The 19,881-nt window shown below is 34.5% G+C and overlaps 3 protein-coding genes across 4 annotated transcripts in view; 1 reads left to right on the top strand and 2 right to left on the bottom strand.

Annotated features, from left to right (window-relative positions):
- LOC123316271 (synaptotagmin-15-like) overlaps positions 1 to 19,881 on the bottom strand; it is a 153,408-nt gene that overhangs the window by 90,156 nt on the left and 43,371 nt on the right. The window lies entirely within an intron of this gene.
- The window catches only part of LOC123316268, a 34,131-nt gene that overhangs the window by 7,549 nt on the left and 6,701 nt on the right, over positions 1 to 19,881 (bottom strand). The window lies entirely within an intron of this gene.
- LOC123316272 lies at positions 2,356 to 6,651 on the top strand. Its single transcript, XM_044902250.1, has 2 exons — positions 2,356 to 2,713; positions 5,904 to 6,651. Exons 1-2 carry the CDS (start codon positions 2,452 to 2,454, stop codon positions 6,575 to 6,577), a joined length of 936 nt encoding a protein of 311 aa, XP_044758185.1. The 5' UTR covers positions 2,356 to 2,451; the 3' UTR covers positions 6,578 to 6,651.

The following is a 19,881-nucleotide window of genomic DNA, read 5'->3' as shown; positions in this document are numbered from 1 at the left end:
TTCGAAGCAAGACCATATGGCGGATTATTTTTCGGAGATAAATTGATGTATATGTCATATACTCACGACTTTAGGAAGCGGTCTGATAATGAAAATAACACAAGATGATGGGATCTAAGAGATACACTTGATAGATTCTTTTAACATCCTTATTTTAAAAGTTTTATACTGGCAATTGTTGATGAAATGGATTTTTTTGATGAGTTCTACAGTTGACTATTGTTGAAAATAAAGAATCACCTACGAAAACACCATGTACCAGGATCATAATAGATCTCAAGGCCGCAGTGGAATGTAATAACCTTACAAACTATAAACATAAATTATGTCTAGCCATAAACACTGTAACTGTTGTTACTGCTTTCGGGAGACAAATCTAGTTGAATGAAGATTTCAGGGTAGATTTAGGATCCGAATGCGTAGGTTACATTGTATGTATCTCCTTTAATTTCAAATTTTGCTTGCACCCTATGTAGTTGGGGAGCCCAAGAGGGAAATTCGGGATATACTAGAGCGTGTCAGATTAATATGAGGGTAGATACCTTGGAACCTGTTGAGTACTTCTACCAAAGCTTAGGCCTGTATATAGGGGCAATTGTCTAGGACAGCCTAGTCAGAATGGTAAAAAAACGATCATTGTATTGTACATACTCGAGCGTTTCAGATTAAGATAGATGTGGTTGATCCGTTAATCACATGCGTGACGAAAATGTGTGGGAGGGCGCAAATGCAAATCTTGTCAAAAAATAACGTCAAGTGCACATTCTAGAGAGCTTGAAACTAAGGATTCAAAAATAACGGAATAGTTATTCGTGCAACCAGGTGGGAAAAACATTACTTTTCGTAATGATCGTATTTCTACGCGAAACACAAAAATAGTGTTTCCCAACGTGTTTCACGCAATATTTTCTCTCATTTTGAATAGGACATTACTATGAATTCAAATTAAAAGTACGAGAAACGTCTTCAATAGCTTCGCTCGCAGATTCCTAAAATCGTCTAGTGACGGAAATTATTAAATTTTTCACTCCGTTAATATCATCAGTTGCAAAATATTTCACTTTGCGTAACTGGTTACGAATAGTAAAAGTTTCAAAACATCAATGAGTTTTAAAAAGTGTCACTTTATATGTTAAAATTAGAAAAAAAATATAATCTGACAGTTTCAGCGAGCCGAAATAATAAAAGTTTGCCAGAAAGGTAACAAAAATCAGTTTTTTTCAATTATTTATCTCTTTCCTGTGCTTCAAATTGTTTTCGCATTCATTATAAAGTTGTAGGGCATAACAATTTCTACAAATTTTATCCGAAGCAATATTTTCTACGTTCGAACGTTTTTGAGATATATGGCGATGTATGTACATTAGACTGGGTTTCTATTGTACATTGACCTTGGTCTTTCGCATGTGTGGCTAAGCTCCTCGCCCTATCGCCCTCTAACTCGAAAACGGTTTTGTTTCGGACAAAAGTTGTACAGAATTTTATTATCTACAACTTTCATAAAGAATACAGAAACGATTAGAGGTACAAGAGATATTTGAAAAAAAAGCTTGTTATCATCTTCCAACTGGCAGATTAAGAAAACCCTCACTGATTAGTGTCAGATGAATGGGTCAACAATGAGACTAACCATCTCTATGAAAATCTGACGCGCTCGTGTTCGTACAAGTAATGAGTTTTTTTTGTATTTTCAAAGGACCGCTGTAACCTTGCGGCATGTCCGAATTGTCAGTCTCTCGAAAAGTAGCTTTCTTTGGGTCCAATTAACTTATCCTCTAAAAATCAGACACGCTCAAAAAATTTTATTTACCATTTTCAACTCTTCCGTACGGCCAGCCCCACCACGAAAACTGTCAGAACCAAGCAAACATGAATTCTTTATCAGACACGCAGGGCATATACAGTATCTTAATCTGACACACTCGAGTATGTACACATGACGATTTTTTTCACAACTTTGAGAACATGCAGACGCTTTACCCACCGCTGAAAGTGCATACAACATAAAACCTTCTTTTCTTTTTATCATCTGATATTCAAAATCTACTAGGTCTCCACGAAGCTCAAGTGAATCCCTATCAAGCATCGTCGACTCCCCAACTAATGAAGACTTTATTTCAGACCCAAGTACTCGGAACAAGTAAAAAGAGTATCTAACAAATTTTCTCTTCCGGGGGCAGAGCCTCAATGGGCTAATTCATCACCTGAATGAGATGGCTGGCAGTGGTGGTTATTAATTCGAAAAAGCTCGGAGAAGCTCTGAACACCCTTATTAATGTCAGCAATTTCCTCATTCTTTGTTATTCTTGTTGCATAAAGGATTTTTCCTGAACGCGCCAGTTCGTATCTGTGTCTTGTTTACATTTCTGACAAATTTCCATGACTACAACTCATCGATTAAACTTCACTCATATCCTTTTTCAACTAATTTGATGTTACCCCATTTTCGAGATGGCGAACCGCGTTTACGGGGGGAAAAAAACCACCAGAAAGAAAAGCCAAACTCTCATAGGAGTTCCGGAACCTCAGAGAGAATCTCTGCTCGATATTCTCTGCGAGAACTTGGAGCAAGCGAAAAAAAATATCTACGTCAATAGGATAATTTACCTTGGGGAGCACTCCTTCGAAAGTGACGGTCCAGATGGAATTTCTGATGTTTTCAGGGAAGTCATCAATGAGATCAACAGTGGTTATAACGATGAACCGTTAACTGGTAAGCTTAGCATCCTAATTAGTTGGAAGAAATCAATTCAAAATGTATTTTTGCTGTTTTGAAGAATCAAAGAAACAACTAGGTTTTACAAAAAAAAATTCCGAAAAAAGAATATGATTCAGTCAGGAAACATCACTGTTTTCATGGAAATTTGAATAAATTAGGGAAAAATAGTTAATAATTAAATTTCATCTAAAACAGGGTTTTTATGGATGATTGAAATAGCTCAGTGAGCGTCGAAATATTCTCAATTCGCAATTCCACGATATTTATTAGTATGAACTGCTATGAAACTCTTAATAAATGATTTATAGAGGCCCTACATAAATATTCCACAGATACTTCGAAATAATCGATTGCAATATATGAGAACAGTAGCTTCGAGCCTATTAACTAACCTCAGAACAGCGCACCTATACTCCATTTCATTTATAAAAGCACTTGGTTGATTATGAACTTTTGATACATTCCATACTCATTAGTAAGAAAATATGAGGTTATGACGCTTTTCAAAATATTTTTGGGTTTTACATCAGATCTAGCTTTATTGAGGAGGGGAAATGACCTCCTTCCGATTAATATACAGGGTGTCCCAAAACTAGCGAATCAAACGTCACACCACGGGACCACGGTAGAGTAGATCAAATACTATCGAATGACACCAACACTAGTTGAACGAAAATGTACCGTTTCCAAAAAAACCTAACCTAACCTGAAATTGCCAATTTTCGGTCTATTTTTCTAATCACAGGGCCAATTTGTGAATAGGGACAGCGTTTTTCGCCCGTATTATCACCCCTATAGAGGGGGTTTATTCTGAGTAATAAAAATTATGTAGAAAAAACAAATGTTTTAATTTACATTTACTTGGGTTTTCGATTAACTACTTGGAATAATTTTAATTAGGTGTGATAAAATAATAATATAGGATTAATATGATTTAAAATCGCTATCCTTTGTCACAAACTGGTCCTGTGATTGAAAAAAATAGTTCGAAGATGGGAAACCTTAGGTATTTTCATAAAATTCTGATTATTTCGGAAACGGTACATTTTCGCTGAAGTAATATTGGTGTCATTCAATAGTATTTGGTCTACTCTATCGTGGTGTGACGTTTGATTCACTAGTGCTGGGACAGCCTGTATAAGTATGAGAAGATTTAATGTTCGTTATCTTCTTTGACTAAAAGTTGAAGACGTTATATCAGTTGTTGAATTAAAAATAACCAACCCAAAGATGATATGCATCTGATGCAGTGGAAGGAAATGGACATTTCTCGAAGGAATAAATAGATAATTACAAAAATGTTGAATTCTTCAACAAAAATCTTTTTGGATTAATGGAAATCAAAAGAATTGAAGGGAGTTGAAACAGATTATATATTAATCGTATAATCTGTTTTAAGTTCATATGGATTTTCATTAAGTATTGGCCACATCAATCCTATAATTTTACATAAACAATTGACAAGACAACTGCCTCATATTTAAGGCTGTCTATTTTGAAAATTTTAATACTTTGGGTCTCCCAATAAAAAAAAATTCTTGGTCATCCTCTTTATTCACAGTCTTTCTGATTGTGGAAACATTCGGGTAAAATATAAGTCGTTTTGATGCAGAGAATACATGAAATAAACTCGATACTATCTTATATATTGTAGATATTAAAATATCAGGGTTAATATTTGAATAAGAGGCCCTCAATTCTAAACAGCTCCTAATACTTGTATTCTCTCTTTTTCAATAACTTATTGCATTTTTGTAATAATAATTATTATCAATATGTGGCAAAATCGTAATGACATTAAGTATATTTAATTACTGCCAATCTTTCTAGTTGCAAAAACTTATATAAGAACATTATTTCATGGCCAATCGAGTGTTTGACTTCGTCCTTGACTCGTACAAATATTTTAACACTGATCATTGAGGTCAAAAGAAACACTTTTTTCGTTTACTATTTTTTCGGAATCGGATCGGTTCAAAAGATACAAGCTGTTGAGGAACCATAAAAAAATTTTGTTTTCAGTTCTATCAAAGAGTTGGTTACTCTTTGGTTCTATCTCACAAACGGTTTTATCGTATGAAATTAATTTCGAAAATATAGTTTTTCATTCATTTGATGATCTTTTCAAACACAACATATCACCCAGTTTTCTCATAATTACCATTACGTACCACAAAAATACCAAAACTTCAAAGAACCCAACTCTTGAAACTAAGTTGAACGCTATCTAATGAATATCTGATTCTTCATATTTTCTCGTATAATGCGCCGTTTTCGATTAATTTGATGTTCAAAAATGAAAAATATCTGTGAAATTGGAAAAATTGGACGCTTTGACCTAATGCTTTTTAAAAAATCCACAGATGTCTAGTGTTAGATATAGATTTAGCTGGTTATTCTGAAGGTAATTTTGTTTTTCCAGGGCTGGCATAGCTCATTATGAAAATTTAAAATGGCTATATCTCTTTATCAGGGCCGAATCGGAAAAAATAGTATGAAGAAAAAGAGTTTATTTTGACCTCAAAAATCTAAAATAAATAATGATTAAAATATTTGAATGAGACAAAGACTCACCCTGTAGATAATGATATTTATCCAGCAAGAAGGAGAGCTCTTCTGAAACGTTTAATCGCCATTATCTTGGTATCTTTTCATTCTTATTAGTTTCATATTTCTATGGAGAGTAGAAATGAGGAAAATGATATCTGCAGAAAAAATGAGTATAACAAGAGACGCGCTGCCATAGCTAAGGAATATCAGAAAAAAGCAGGAATTTCAACTAATCTTTACCTTTACTACAAAAATTTCTGGTGTTTGTTGAAGTCTTTCAAAATTATTTGACTATGTGCAGTTTACTGAGAAATATTTTGATGAAACATCTGGGGGCGTTTTTGCTGATTTTCTGGTCTATCTGCGATAAACCACCATAAATTTGATCACAAATTATAAGTATGGTAAAGGTAATCATAAACTTCTATCAAAATATTGAATTTATTACTTCAAGGAAATTGTTGTTTCCTTTGAACTTTCTCCTCAGAAAAATACAGATAAAACATCAAGCCTTGTCCTTCGCGCGATGGGCCATAAAATTTTTTAACATCCCTTGTCCAGTAGAAAGCCGCTTTTTCATTGATCACGACGGGGATGCTTTGTTGCACTTTTACACCCTGTACATGATTTCTAGGTATATTCCTGCACTACAAGAAATATTTCGTCCACATGCTGGAAGGATCCGAGGATAGCATAATGAAACACTTCCACCTACTGATGGATGACGACGTGCACAACAAGTTATCCAAGACGAAGCTAGTTCTCGTGGTCAACCACATCAACCAGCGTTTCGTCAGGGAATGGATGGATATACCAGGTAAACCAGCCACACTACTCGAGAAGATCGATCCGGACTGCGACATGGAAAAATCAGGAAGGTACATATTCAATTGCGTCCAGAAGGTTTATCAGTTATGCAGGGAAATAAGGGAGATGAAGACGAAGAACGAGGACGACGAAGATTCATTGGACCTGAGAAAACCGACGGAACCTTCCAGCGTTAGTTTCGACAGCAGTTTCTACGAGGAGGTGCTGAAAGCGTACTATCCAGAGATCAATCTACTGCAGTTTTTGGTGCAGACCAGGTTCCTGAAGGACCTGGAGGATTATATCAATATTGATGGATGTCCTGTGGTGGCCGATTCCTATCAGGATGAAGTCTGGCCTATTCCTAGTACGATGGTTCCCTATACAGTCTTCGAGAAGCCTAGGGATCCTTGTGTCGATCTGCCAACTCACAAGGTTGAGCAGGTAGAAGAGATAGTGTTAGATGATGAAACCCAAATAGAAATGACTGAGCAACAATGATTATAATATAATACTTTTTATTTATTGTGAAAGCAATTTGCCACTTTTATATTAATGAGATCTATTAACTCCTTTCCCTGTGCTTTCTTTTGCCCCTCTTTTTCTGTTGAGGTAATCCTATTCTTCAAAAAAATCAACGAGATTTCACTCTATAGTCAGTATGAGGGGTGAGCTTTCCAAGATTACAGAAACCTATTTTCTGAATAACTAATTAGCATCACATGGCATTTTGAAGAACTTTTTCTTGATACGTTTGAAAGTGCAGGGTTCCTCGTGTAGTTTGTCTAATTAAATTATGTTTTTCCTAACCTAAATTCAACCACACGTTGATATCACCTATAATCAACTCATATGATCCAACTCGTTACTATAGCCACCAATAAGAAACGTGTACTCATCGTGCTTTCACCTTTCACATCCTATATTCAATAAGGAGTGAGAAACATTACATCATGTTGAATAGGAAAATATTAAACAACCCGTTATTACTAATAAGAAACCGTTTCTCACCGTACTTGATCGAAGTAATAAGCAATGAGCTTATTAGGACTACTAAACAATAACAAGTGATAAACATTAAATCAGTGAGGAATATATGAAACTATCCTAAAACGGTTTAATAATCAGACCACTAATAAGAAACGTGCTTTATCGTCCTTTTAAAACGTAGGTATAAGTATCCATTAAGGGGAAGTAGAACATTCGATTCGAGATCAAGACGATCGACATTGGTTGCTTTACAGATGCTATCCCAAATACGAAAAGGTGTCACATCTTTGAGCAGTAGCCTGAATTACGTACTTATATAGTCAAAAAATAGAAATTACCACGGGAGAGGTAATATTAGGAATATTGAATAGTTCAGTTATTCCTGAATTTCAGCGTAATTTTGGCATATATCGCTATAAAAATCTTTGCAATATATAAACAATTGAATCGGCGATGTCACCCCGTCGTTATTTTTATCGAAATATGTATGTCGAAACTAAAATTCAAGTTTCTTTTTTCTCATAAAAAAATAACTAAATTAAAAAAAAAGAGACGGGGTGACATCAAGACGTCCTTTTCCTTTAACTTCAATTTAAAAAAAAATCAAGGCTTCACGTAAGAAATTGAAAGCGTAAATTAGGAACTAGTAAATGCCGATTTTGAATGGAGATTCTTGAGGTATTAATTCCCCTTAAGGAGTGAAACATCAGCTTTGAATATGAAGTTCGAGTCCTGGCTTGGTAAAGGTGTTTGTGTTTTCTAGAAAGTATGGATGGAAGTCATAATTTATTGTCAATATCCATACCTTGGACCCTGTAGAGTACCTCCAAAAAAATTAGACCCGTATATAGGGGGAATTGTCTAGGACAGCTTGTCCGAATAGTGAAAAACAACGATCATTGTACATACTCGAGCGTGTCAGATTAAGAAAAATGTGTTTAAGTACACGTTGAAAATTATATAATCCTTTTTTGACATTTAAGCGTGCCGAAAATGTATGGGAGGGCGCCAAACTTGCACAAAAAAAGTCACGTGTACATTCTCGAGCGCGGTGGCTTCTTTCTTAATTTGAAGCTAATGTTTCAAGAATAACGGAAAAAATATAATCTTACAGTTTCAGTAAACCGAAACAATGAAAATAGGCCATAAAGTACACAAAAATCAATATTTTTTTGAGTTATCTCCTTACCAGGGCTTCAAACCGTTTTCGCATTCTCCATAAAGTTGTAGAGCATAAAATTTTCCACAAATTTCGTCCCAAGCCATTTTTTCGATGTTCAAACGTTTTTGAGATATGTGGCGATAAATGTACATCAGACTGGGATTCTACATTGATCTTGCTCTTTTGCAAGCTTCTCGCCCTCATCACCCTCTAGCTCGAAAACGGTTAAGAGTATTCAAAATTGCTTCAGGCAAAAGTGTTATAGAATTTTATTATCTACAACTTTCATAATGAATACAGAAACAATTAGAGGTAGGTACTGGAAGGTGATATTTGAATAAAACGCCTAGTTATCATCTTCAAAATGTTAGATTAAGAAAACCCCTCCTGATTTGTGTCAGATTAATGGGTCAACACGTCTGCTACACCGAGATTAACCATCTGTATTGAAATTTGATACGCTCGAATATGTACAAGTAACGAGTTTTTTTGCATTTTCATGGACCGCTATGACCTGACGTCCGAATTTTCAGTCTCTCGAAAAGTAGCTTCCTTTGGGTCCAATTAATATATCGTCTAAAAATCTGACAAGCTCGAAAAAACTGTTTTTCTTACCATTTTGAACACTTCTGTACGGCCAGCCCCACCACATAAACTGTTAGATGGCATGAACTTCTCATCAGAGACGCGTAGGGCATATACAGTACCGTATATGCTGAAAATGCATTCATCATAAAACCTTTTTTTCTTTCTACCATCTAATCTTCAAAATCCACTAGGTCTCCACGACGCTCGAGTAAATCCCGATTTAGCATCGTCGGCTCTCCAACTACTATAATAATCAATGTGAGATGGCAACGTTGCTATGAAACTAGGATGAAACGTATTGCCGTTCATTCAACGATAAATAATAGTAAATTTTTTTTAATATGCAACGTGTTTTCCACGTATCTACGTTTACTGGGAAAATAAATGATAAAGAAAACAAATATTTCAGGAAAAGTAAGCAAGAGGTAAAGAAGAAGATATGGATTAAAAAATACCAGTGCAACAATAATTTTCAAGGTGAAGATTAAACTGAAAATAAGAATATCACGAAAAAACTTTCTTTTTTCTTTGATCCAAACTCTCACACATATCAATATTCTTTCCTCAGATTCTCCTCCAACAGGACTTCAAATAGACAACCCCGAGCTTCAGGCGTTCCTGTGAATATAAATTTTCCTAGAGTTGTCGAATAATTTCCAAACATTCCATATATTCTTCACATGAAGTAAGTTTGAAACTATAAAATATGCCCCTGGATTGACATGAAAAGGTCTTGGGATTTCTAGGAGAGTCCATATATATCTACCTTCTTTATTCTCAAGCGATTATTTGAAGTATTTGATGTGACAGCATAGCTTAGAGTTCCTTGGGTCCCAAAAGAATGTTATCTATCGAGCGGCACGAAAAGTTTGATGATTTCCAGAAATATGTAACTGGCAGTGGGAATCTCTGATGAATTTTTATAAAAAAGTATAGCAAACATCACAGCGTAACCACAAAGTGTCACCTAAACGCAAAATACACGAATTGTGTCAGGAAAAGAAATGAGACAGTTTTTTTTCTACCCACAGTCAATTTAGTTTTATCGTCATAAACTTGAGTATGTGGAAAAAACTAATTAATTTTTAAGAACATCTCAATCGCATGAAAGCTCTGTAAAAAATCGAATGATTACATAGTTCCTCCTAACATTTCAAACCTAGTTCTGTGTCAAGAAATGAAACAAGAGAGTTTTTTCCACTCCCTATAGTCAATTAATTTTTATCATCATAAACTTGAATATTTGGAAAAAACTAATGAATTGTTTGAGTATACCTGAATCGCAAGCTTTGTAACAATTCAAGTTATTACATAAACTCTTCCTAATATTTCATATCAAGATTACAAACGAAAGTAAAAGGCGAACGCCTTAACAGGAAACAACATATCTGAATTCAAGTCGACATTGCAAACTGGTTATAACGTAGCTAAAGAAAAAATTCAGTGAACTCGATAGTGTGTTCGATGTGATTTCATTCAGTCTTGATATCTGTTAAAAACGGATTCTGTAGTCAGTAGATCCTGCTTCGTCTACTTTGTCAAAGTGCAACAGAAATAATTGGATGAATTTTATAGATGGGATGAATTCTTTATAGAAGTCAGGAAGAGAAGTTCGATTTATGATACTACTAACTGCATCTAAATTGTACAAGAAACATATAATAGAAAAATTTAAAGGGTGCGTTCTTGTCAAGAAAAATGGTATACAGGGTGTACCAAGTTCGAGCGCCTATTAGAGAACTATGATATGATTATGATATTGTTCGATATTATCTACTGAGCTAAGATATTCTTGAAGCCTAAGCACTTTCAGTTACGTACGTACGTAGAGTAAAATTAATGAAATCTGTTTCATATCAATAATCCATGGTCATAGAAGATACATTTTTCCAATAATTCACAGGTGACAGATCTAATAATCAGTTATCACAATGACTTTAAGATTCCACAAAATGAATATCTAGTAGATTTTTATTAATTTTACTCTACGTACGACATCAATTCAGAAATTCCTGAATAACTCGGAAATTATTCATTTTTAGAGCATTGACATATTAGAACACTGTCATTATTTTTCTTCGCCGAATCCAACGCAATCATAAAAAGTTAGGGTTCTAATTTGAAAAACGAACGTTATAGGCAAATCTTAATCCCCATTTTTGACATAGCATTTGGAACACCCAACACCCTGTGCAAGTTTTTCGAAATTCAGAAAATGTTCAATATTCCCACATTATTTGACTTCAAAAATGTGAAAAAGGTTTGTGCTTAAAATATTTAGAATAGGAATATCGAACATATAGTGAATACGCATATCTTTCGTTTTTTTCAGTTTTTCTCAATATTATGAAAACTATCGAACTTGGTACACCCTGTATATTTTTTAACTGTCCCTGCTTAGATACATCATCCTAAAGATAGCAAGCAAAGCAATGTTTCTTGAAAACCAGAATACTGAAAATTAGCAGACATATCATTCTATGAGAGCTATCAGATAAAATAAAATTTTTTTGTTGGTGTTCCCCTACAATTGCAAGGGGTGAAAAAATACAACCCTAAAATTTTGTTCGCAAACAATTTTTTGCCTTATTAACCTATATAAGACTATTGAAAATTTGGAGAACTAATTTTTCATAGCTTGATTCATACATACACTCATTCATACATATGACTGAAAATAGAATATACCTACTATTCAATTTTAATACAAATTATCCAGTTGATAAGATTCCCTAACAAAAACACACATAAAAATGAGCATTATGTGCAAACTGCTATTTTTGGAGAATTCAACAAAAAGCACTTTTACAAAACTTCCAAGTTCCAAGGAAATTAACTTTGAAGAAAATAATATACAGGATGAGTCTTCGACTCGTACAAATATTCGAACAGAAAATTCTCGAGGTCAAAAGAAACACTATTTCCTTCACCGTTTTCTCCGAATTGGCTCGGTTTAAGAGATACAGGAAAAACCATAAAAAATGTTATTTTCAGTTCTATCTCACAAACGGTTTTATCGATTGAAATGGATTTTGGAATACGGTTTTTCCTTCATTTGATGGATCTTTTTCGAATAAAAGATTATCATCCACGTGTCCAAGTATTCTCATTATGACCATTATACGTACCATAAAAATTCCAAATATACAAAAAACCCAACATTTGAAACTAAGTTGGACGCTATCTAAAGAATAATTGAACGTTTTGTTAAATAAGAGTATTCTGCATAGTTTTTCGTATAATGCGCCGTTTTCGAGTGATTTGAAAAATTAGAAAGTTTCTGTGAAATTTGAAAATTGGATACATTGGCTGAATACAACTATGTTTAAAAGATCCACAAATGTGTAGTGTCAAAGATTTGGCTAGATATTCTGAAGGTAATTTTGCTTTTTCAGAGGTGACACAGCTCATTATGAAAACTTATAATGGCTATATCTTTTTATCAGGGCCGTATCGGAAAATATGGTGTAGGAAAAAATGTTTCTTCTGACCTCAAGAATCTACTGTTAAAATGTTTGTACGAGTCAAAGACTCACCCTGTATGTAATAGTATGCAGCTATGACTGTTTTAACATATGTACGTATTTCAGTTATGGAGGTATAAAAAAAAATTATTTCAAAATAGCGAAAGTGAGGTAACCCTTCACTCGATGAGCATTCATTTTCTACGAAGAGAGTGACATTCGTATTAGAATTCTTCGAATTAATTTCAGGGTTCAGTGATATTCCAATCACAGGCTAGAAACTTTTGATTCACGCTTCTTTTGGCAGCTAACGAAGCATCGAATATGAATTCAGACGAATTTTTTATGCTTTCTTTCCGCTGTTTTTTTTGGGATTAAATACCTAATAATTCATTTCCGAAGCTCCGATTCGTCCAGCATAAAAAATTCTCGTTATCTTTCTTCCCTTCCTCACGCTTAATCAATATTGGTTACAGAAAACGTGGGGTCAAAACTAATAATATTCAGTTTGTTTTTCACTGCGAATTATTTCATTTTTCTTGGATGATTTTACGTTGGAACATTTGAAAATGAAATCAAGAACGTCGACGTTCTATAAAATCACTAATAATACCTGGCTTATTGCCTTATTAAGCAATATTTATTTATACATAAGAATACGAACGGGCATACGCCCACTACAGTATCCACAACAAATAACAAACATTGTACCCAGAAAAAGCAGTTGAAAAATAAAAAAAAAGTTCACAAGAAATATCTACTGGTCAACAATATTAACAGTATCTCATCAATATTTTCATTAAAACTTATATTTTCTTAAAAAAAAACAAAAAAACAAAAAACAAGAAACAAATTCATTTTCTTTCTTTTCCCTTTCTTCAGATCAGGGAACAGCCAGTCCAAAAATAATATGAACAACCAGTTACTTTACTTTCGCGTACGTTTAATATTATCTAATAAACAACTGATGATTTTCCATTATACACAAAAATATGTGTACTCATTGCCTTTGGATACAGTACAATGCACAACCGTAGCATTTTATTGAGTTTTTTATGTTTCACGAAAAATCGAGATCAAGACCATGGGATTATTGCAATTCAAAAGTTCTCATCAAATTGGCTAATGGCAAACCAAAAATTTTCGAGTTTGTTTGGTTACAGCTCGGTTTTCGGTATGCTTCAATTCATCTTCGGTGAAATCCTTCGGAATTCATATTGCCTATCATTAATGGAAATTGCAGCAAACTTCTCAATAGTTTGAGTTGTTAAAATAAAGGTAGTCCAAGCATTCATACATCTATCCCGCTATGAAACACTTTGCAATCATGAAGGGTTAATCGCTCATTCCAAGCAATTTCTTCTCCAGCCACTAATTGACACTTTATATCAGCGGATCGAACCCATCTAGGTGAGAAATTGAGCATTTCCACGTAAACAAACAGGATGAGTGTGTATCGTGTATACACAAAACAGGAAATTATATATCCAGGTATGCAGTGTGACAAATCCATTCTGTCGATTGCCTGATAGCGTCAAAGCCATGCGAAAACAATTTACGAAGTTTATCTTCATAGGAATACCAGGGGGAATTCAATATGAGGCAACAACTGAAGTTCAGACAGTCAGGGAACTTATTATGAATAATCAATCTCAAAGATCCTTCCTGATGAGAGATTTTTGAGGTGAACTCTGGCTTGATTCGAATTTTTTTAGATCTCATCACTAAGTCCTCAATGAGTTCGATTTCGAATTTTCACTTTCCGAAGAATCCAAACGAGAACCAGTTTGAAAATACATTAATAACTTTTATAGTTATTGCCAATGATGAAGCACTGACAATCAGATGGCTTGAAGCGTCTATCAGTCCAAAGATATCTCAGACTGTGGCTCTAGCAATAAAAACTTCCGGCAACGTTTTTAACGGTACCCTGAGCATGAAATTATTAAATGAAGTCTCACATTCACCTAGAAAAGATATCTCGGGTGTCTGAGGAAGCCATATGTCGATTCTCTTAGAATCGAGTCAACATGCACATCACAATTGATTCGTGTTCATGACCATGCAGAAGAGAAATTTGTTTCTGATTGTTTTCGAACAGAGCTATACTCTTCAGATTGGGTCAGATCGGTATTCATCATTGGTTCGTTTTGAGATTGATTATTTTAATTTTGGATGGTTATTGCATTTCACTATTTGTATTGTTCAATTTTAATGTGCAGAATGGGCTATTGAAAAAGAATCAGCGGCTCTATAGGTCGACAGAACCAAACTATATAAAAACGCTAGGACAAATCGATTTTTGATGCCAGACGGACAACTCCTGAGATGGAATTCAAACCCTATTCGCTTCAACCCTTAGTGATACAACCCCAACCCCTACATTTCGAAAAGAACCTCTATTATGAGTTCAGCATATTCAATTAATTTTCAATCCATTCTTTTCCGAAATATTCACATTTGAATTTCAAACAAAGTTTTTGTTCCCTTCAAGAATGATGTTTAAATCAATCGAAATTTCACAAATTTATTCAATTTCTACTGTACGTTTCCCGCGTGTTATAGTTTGGGGGCCCAAGAGGAAAATTCGGGATTTTCTCGAGCTTGTCAGACTCATATAAGGAGAGATACCATGGACCCTGTAGAGTACCTCTACCAAATATGAGAACTGTATATAATGGGAATTGTCTAGGACAGCCTGTCAAAATAGTAAAAAAAAACAATCATTGTACATACTCGCGCATGTCAGATTAATATAGGGGGAGATAGCATGGACCATGAGGTACTCTTACCTCTACCAAAAATTAGACCTGTATATAATGGGAATTGTCTAGTACAGCCTGTCACTGTCAAAATAGTAAAAAACAACAATCATGTACGTAGAGTCATTCGGGGTAGCTGAGCGCAGTGGGTAAGTGTGCGCAGAGCGTATATCTCGACTATGCAATGTATGAAAGAGGGGTTCATTTGGGTGAAGCAAGGGCGCAGAATCGCCAAATTAGTTTTTCATAGGAGTGCGCCGTGCCACGTTTCTTTAATTTTATATTTGCAATCAATCAAATTCACTAGTTTTCCTCTTAATTTTTAGCATCTCTGCATATTCTGCCAGGTCCAAGTTCCGAGACCCTCAGTGTTAAACTATATTTTATTCGATCATGGGCATATTGATCTAAATATATAATAAAAAACTTTAGGTTCTCTTAGCTGCTCTACTCTATAAGAACGTCAATTCAAATTTTGGCTTACTGGGGAAAGTGTGCGGGGGTAAGTGTGCGCATAGATCATTATATGGGCATTATCATATGGGAATGTATCAAGTGTTGTGTTCACCAAGAATTGTGGCACGAACAATAATGCACTGCTTGTAAAAAGGCGCTTCTGTATTGACAATAAACAGCATTTCTCTAATATTGTAACATTTTGATGACATTATTTTGTAATTTGTTTTGATTGTGTGGTTCACTAAGCACTGCGTTCACTTAACCCGTGGGGGTGCGCACACTTACCCGCAATACGGGGCATGTGAACGCACTCCGACTTTCTCTATTGAATTCTTTTTTGCGGAAAGAAAACGTTTTTATTTGTTTGTTTTTTGATGTTTTCTTATAGATTAGAAAATTCTCTATCTTATGAATATGTTTTAATTTTCCTAGCTTCAACATTTGAAACAGGGTATGGCTTGAAAGGCAAAAGTGCGCACAGTTGTCCCGAATGACTCTACTCGAGCGTTAGATTAAGATATATATTCATTACATGTTGAAAAGTATATATTCCCTTAATCTGACAATTCAAGCCTGACGAAAATATGTGGAGGGCGACAAACTTGCAATAAAAACGTCACGTGTACATTCTTGAGCGTGGTGGCTTTTTCTCATTTTGAAGCTAATGTTTCAAGAATAACGGAAAAAATATAATCTGACAGTTTCAGCAAGCCGAAACAATAAAAATTGGCCATAAAGGTCACATAAATTTTTTGTCTGAATTATCTCCGCTCTCCCCTCCTGGGTTTCAAATTGCTTTCGCACTCCTTATAATAGTTATAGGGCATAACATTTTCTACAAATTTAGCCTGAAGCAATTTTTTCTAAGTCTGAACGTTTCTGAAATATATATGGCGATGTATGTACTTTAGACTGGGTTTCTACATTGACCTGTACTGGGCCTTTCGCATGTGTGGTAAGTTCCTCGCCTTTATCGCCCTCTAACTCGAAAACGGTTGAGACTATGTAAAATTGCTTCAAACAAAAGGTGTATAGAATCATCTACAACTTTCATAATGAATACAGAACCGATTATAGGTACAGGAAGGGAGACATTAAAAAAAAATGCCATGTTATCATCTTCAAACTGTGATATTTAGGAACCCCCCCTAATTAGTGTCAAATTAATGGGTTAACACGTCTTCAACACTGAGTTTAACCATGTGTATAAAAATCTGCGCTTGAGTATGTACAAGTAACGATTTTTCTGCCTTTTCAGAGGACCGCTGTGAACTTGCGTCACGTCCGAATTGTCAGTCTCTTGAAAAGTAGCTTCCTTTGGGTCCACTTAACATATCCTCTGAAAATCTGACAAGCTAGAAAAATTTTTTTTCACCATTTTCAACTCTTCCGTACGGCGAGCCTCACCAGGCAAACTGTCAAATTAACATGAATTTATTGTAAGACAGATATAGGGCATATACACACAGTATCTCAATCTGACACGCTCGAGTATGTACACCTGACGATTATTTGTACATTTTTGAGACCCTGCAGACGCTTTCCCCACCGCTGAAAGTCATTATAGAACCTTTTTTTTCTTTCTACCATCTAATCTCAAAATCTACTATGTCTCCACGGCTCCCGAGTTATTCTTGATTTAGCATCGTCGGCTCCCCAACTATTACTTTTGAAGGATCAAGAAATTATTGCAATTCTTTCCATCAAGGATCAACTATCCCTTCCTCAATGTTATAAAAAAGAAACACTATTATTTTATTTCTACTGTATGGCAGTTAGCGATTATAGTCGATAGATAGATAGATAGATAGAAAGATAGGTAGAATAAATCAGTGAAATTTTAATTGATTTGCACAGTATGTTCAACGAAATGACCAATTCAGTACACTTTTTCAGCTACCTATAAATAAGCTTATGGAAAATGTGAGTTCTTCGTCCGGTAGAATGACATAATCCTCGAATGAAATATTCATTCATAATTCTTCAGCATGAAAGTAAATTCGTGAATTTTTATGCGATGAATGCCATTCTATACGTAACTATGTAAGATACAGTACTACTCAATGTGTATGAATTTTTCATGAATCATTCGAGGCAAATGTATGTATAAAGGAATGCAAATTCGAACAGGACCGATAAAAATGCATTTTAGAAGAATTCCGATCTCTTATAAGTCACGCTCCTGACATTTATTCCCATTCGATCTGCCAGACGTAATTTCCTCTTAAGATATCTCAACCAGACAGTCAAGAACTTTGTGAGATATATTCTATTCTTTGCAGTTAAAGTTTCACGAAATATCAAGTAAATAGTTAATGACATCGATGGAAGCAGTGGCAGGATCATTTGATTAAGGCTTCAAAGATCTTTTATTTCTACAATGCATTCTCAAACTTTAACTGCATCGAATGACCACAGAGACTCGCATATCAGGGAAATTAAACTATACAGTTTGTATTAGGTGCCTTTGAGTATTCAGCCATCTACTACAGAAAAATATTCACCAGTGTAAGACGCAAGGAATTTTCGGATAATTTTACAGACTTTAACTTGAAGCAAAATGCTCTTCTAGCAAAATCGTACTTGCAAGTGTCTAGTTTTCAAATCTTAACTTTCGAATTTTTTATCATCAGAGGTTTATGTTGGAAATACCACCGATAAGAAATTTTCCAGTTTTTTCGTTCTACGACCTTGAATTTTTTTTTTAATTTGACCTGATGAAGCAGATAACATTTCATCAATATTCAATTTTTTTCAGAAATCAATTTTCTAGGTGCGGTCATCGTTTTTCCAAGAGAATTTTCTCCACATGAATTTGAAAAAGGCACAAAAAAGGTCTTTGGTAATCTATTGCAAAATCAAGCGAACGCGAATTAAAATTGAATTATTGAGGAAACGGAAATTTTTCATTATTGAACCAAGTTTTTTTTTGGTTTCGCCAACTGCAATGAAATATGATACGAATCGAGATAAAAAAATTTCGAAGATTATCATTGTTGAGGAGAAAAAATCTTTCAATTTGTTCAAAAATGAAAATTTGAACAAAACAAGGAAACGGCTAGATGGATCCGTTTGTAATTTCGTAGGGTTTATGTGGCTTTATTGGAACTTGAAAAGCCTACTTTATATTAGAGGTTCTTTCGAATTTTGATGTGACGTAGAGAATTTTCTATCTTTCAAAAACTCATCTTCAATTCACTGTACGACCGTTTGTGGCTTAGATATTAATAATCAAAGACAAAATTACCAATTTCATGTGAGGACCAATACCTCAGTAAAAAACTTATTTCAAAGGTATTCTCAACATTACTCAAACATGCTGTGAAATTTTCAGTTCAGATCCAAAAACTAGACATGTGGAGATATAAGTTCCTTTCTTTCAATTTGCTGCATTACTATTTTCTTTCCAGTTAAAGCTTCTTGAAAATCACTCGATTTTTTTTCCATTACTTCAATAAATTGGAGCACCGATTTCATGCTATAAAAACTCCTCAGGAAATTAGTAATTAAACCTTCAAAAAGATTCATCTTCATCTCTTGTTGAATATAGATTTTATTGAATTTAAGATCCAAGTTATCCTTTCTTTGAGTTGTTATAGAAATGTATAGAGAGTATATTGTTTTTGGATAGAATTTTGTGAAAGATCAGACGTTGAATAGAGCTTCTCAATTTTATAGTTTTATTATTGATAGAAAGAGGCAAAATAATAGTTTACAAAACATCTCTTGTCATAGACATACAATATCTTAGAATATTCATTCTATAGAACACTCATACGATGAAATGGAATGAAGAGTGATCAGAACTGGTTGTAAGTTTTTTTTTATTCCGAGAAAAGTATCGATTGTACGAAATTTTTCAACAGACTTTTTTTCCCCAGAATCGAATAGGAAAAATCTATCCAACGAAAACAATTCTTGGAGGAAAATCATAAGGGGTTGTTATTTTCAACCCCTAATAATAAAATTATGAGATATAAAAAAACTGTGTGAGTAACATCTACATAGTGCTTCATATTATGTATAGTTTTATGAGCCGTAAAAAAACTCTCAACTCGTCATCGCCTTCCAAAGACTGTATCTCGGAAGGTAGATAAATTTCGAAAAAAATTTATAAGAACTACCCCTGCTCATTTTCATCGAGAAATCATCTCCCTAAGTCCTTCGCATTTATAATGCATTTGTTTACAGACACCCTGTATATCTTATGTTTACCGCCATTCAGTCGCGATTGGTTACTTATGATCTAAATATGAGCTTTTCGCACAGCCAAAAGATCAATTATGCTAATACGTTTGGCATTCTCTTGATCAACAAGCTGATGAAGATTGCCGCATCGCCTTGCCACCTATTTCGATCCAGAAAAACCTCGGATGTGGG

This window comes from Coccinella septempunctata, chromosome 7 (assembly GCF_907165205.1).
Source record: "Coccinella septempunctata chromosome 7, icCocSept1.1, whole genome shotgun sequence".
Lineage (NCBI taxonomy): Eukaryota > Metazoa > Arthropoda > Insecta > Coleoptera > Coccinellidae > Coccinella > Coccinella septempunctata.
The sequence above is the reverse complement of the archived record's forward strand: the minus strand, read 5'-3'. Positions and strand labels throughout refer to the sequence as shown.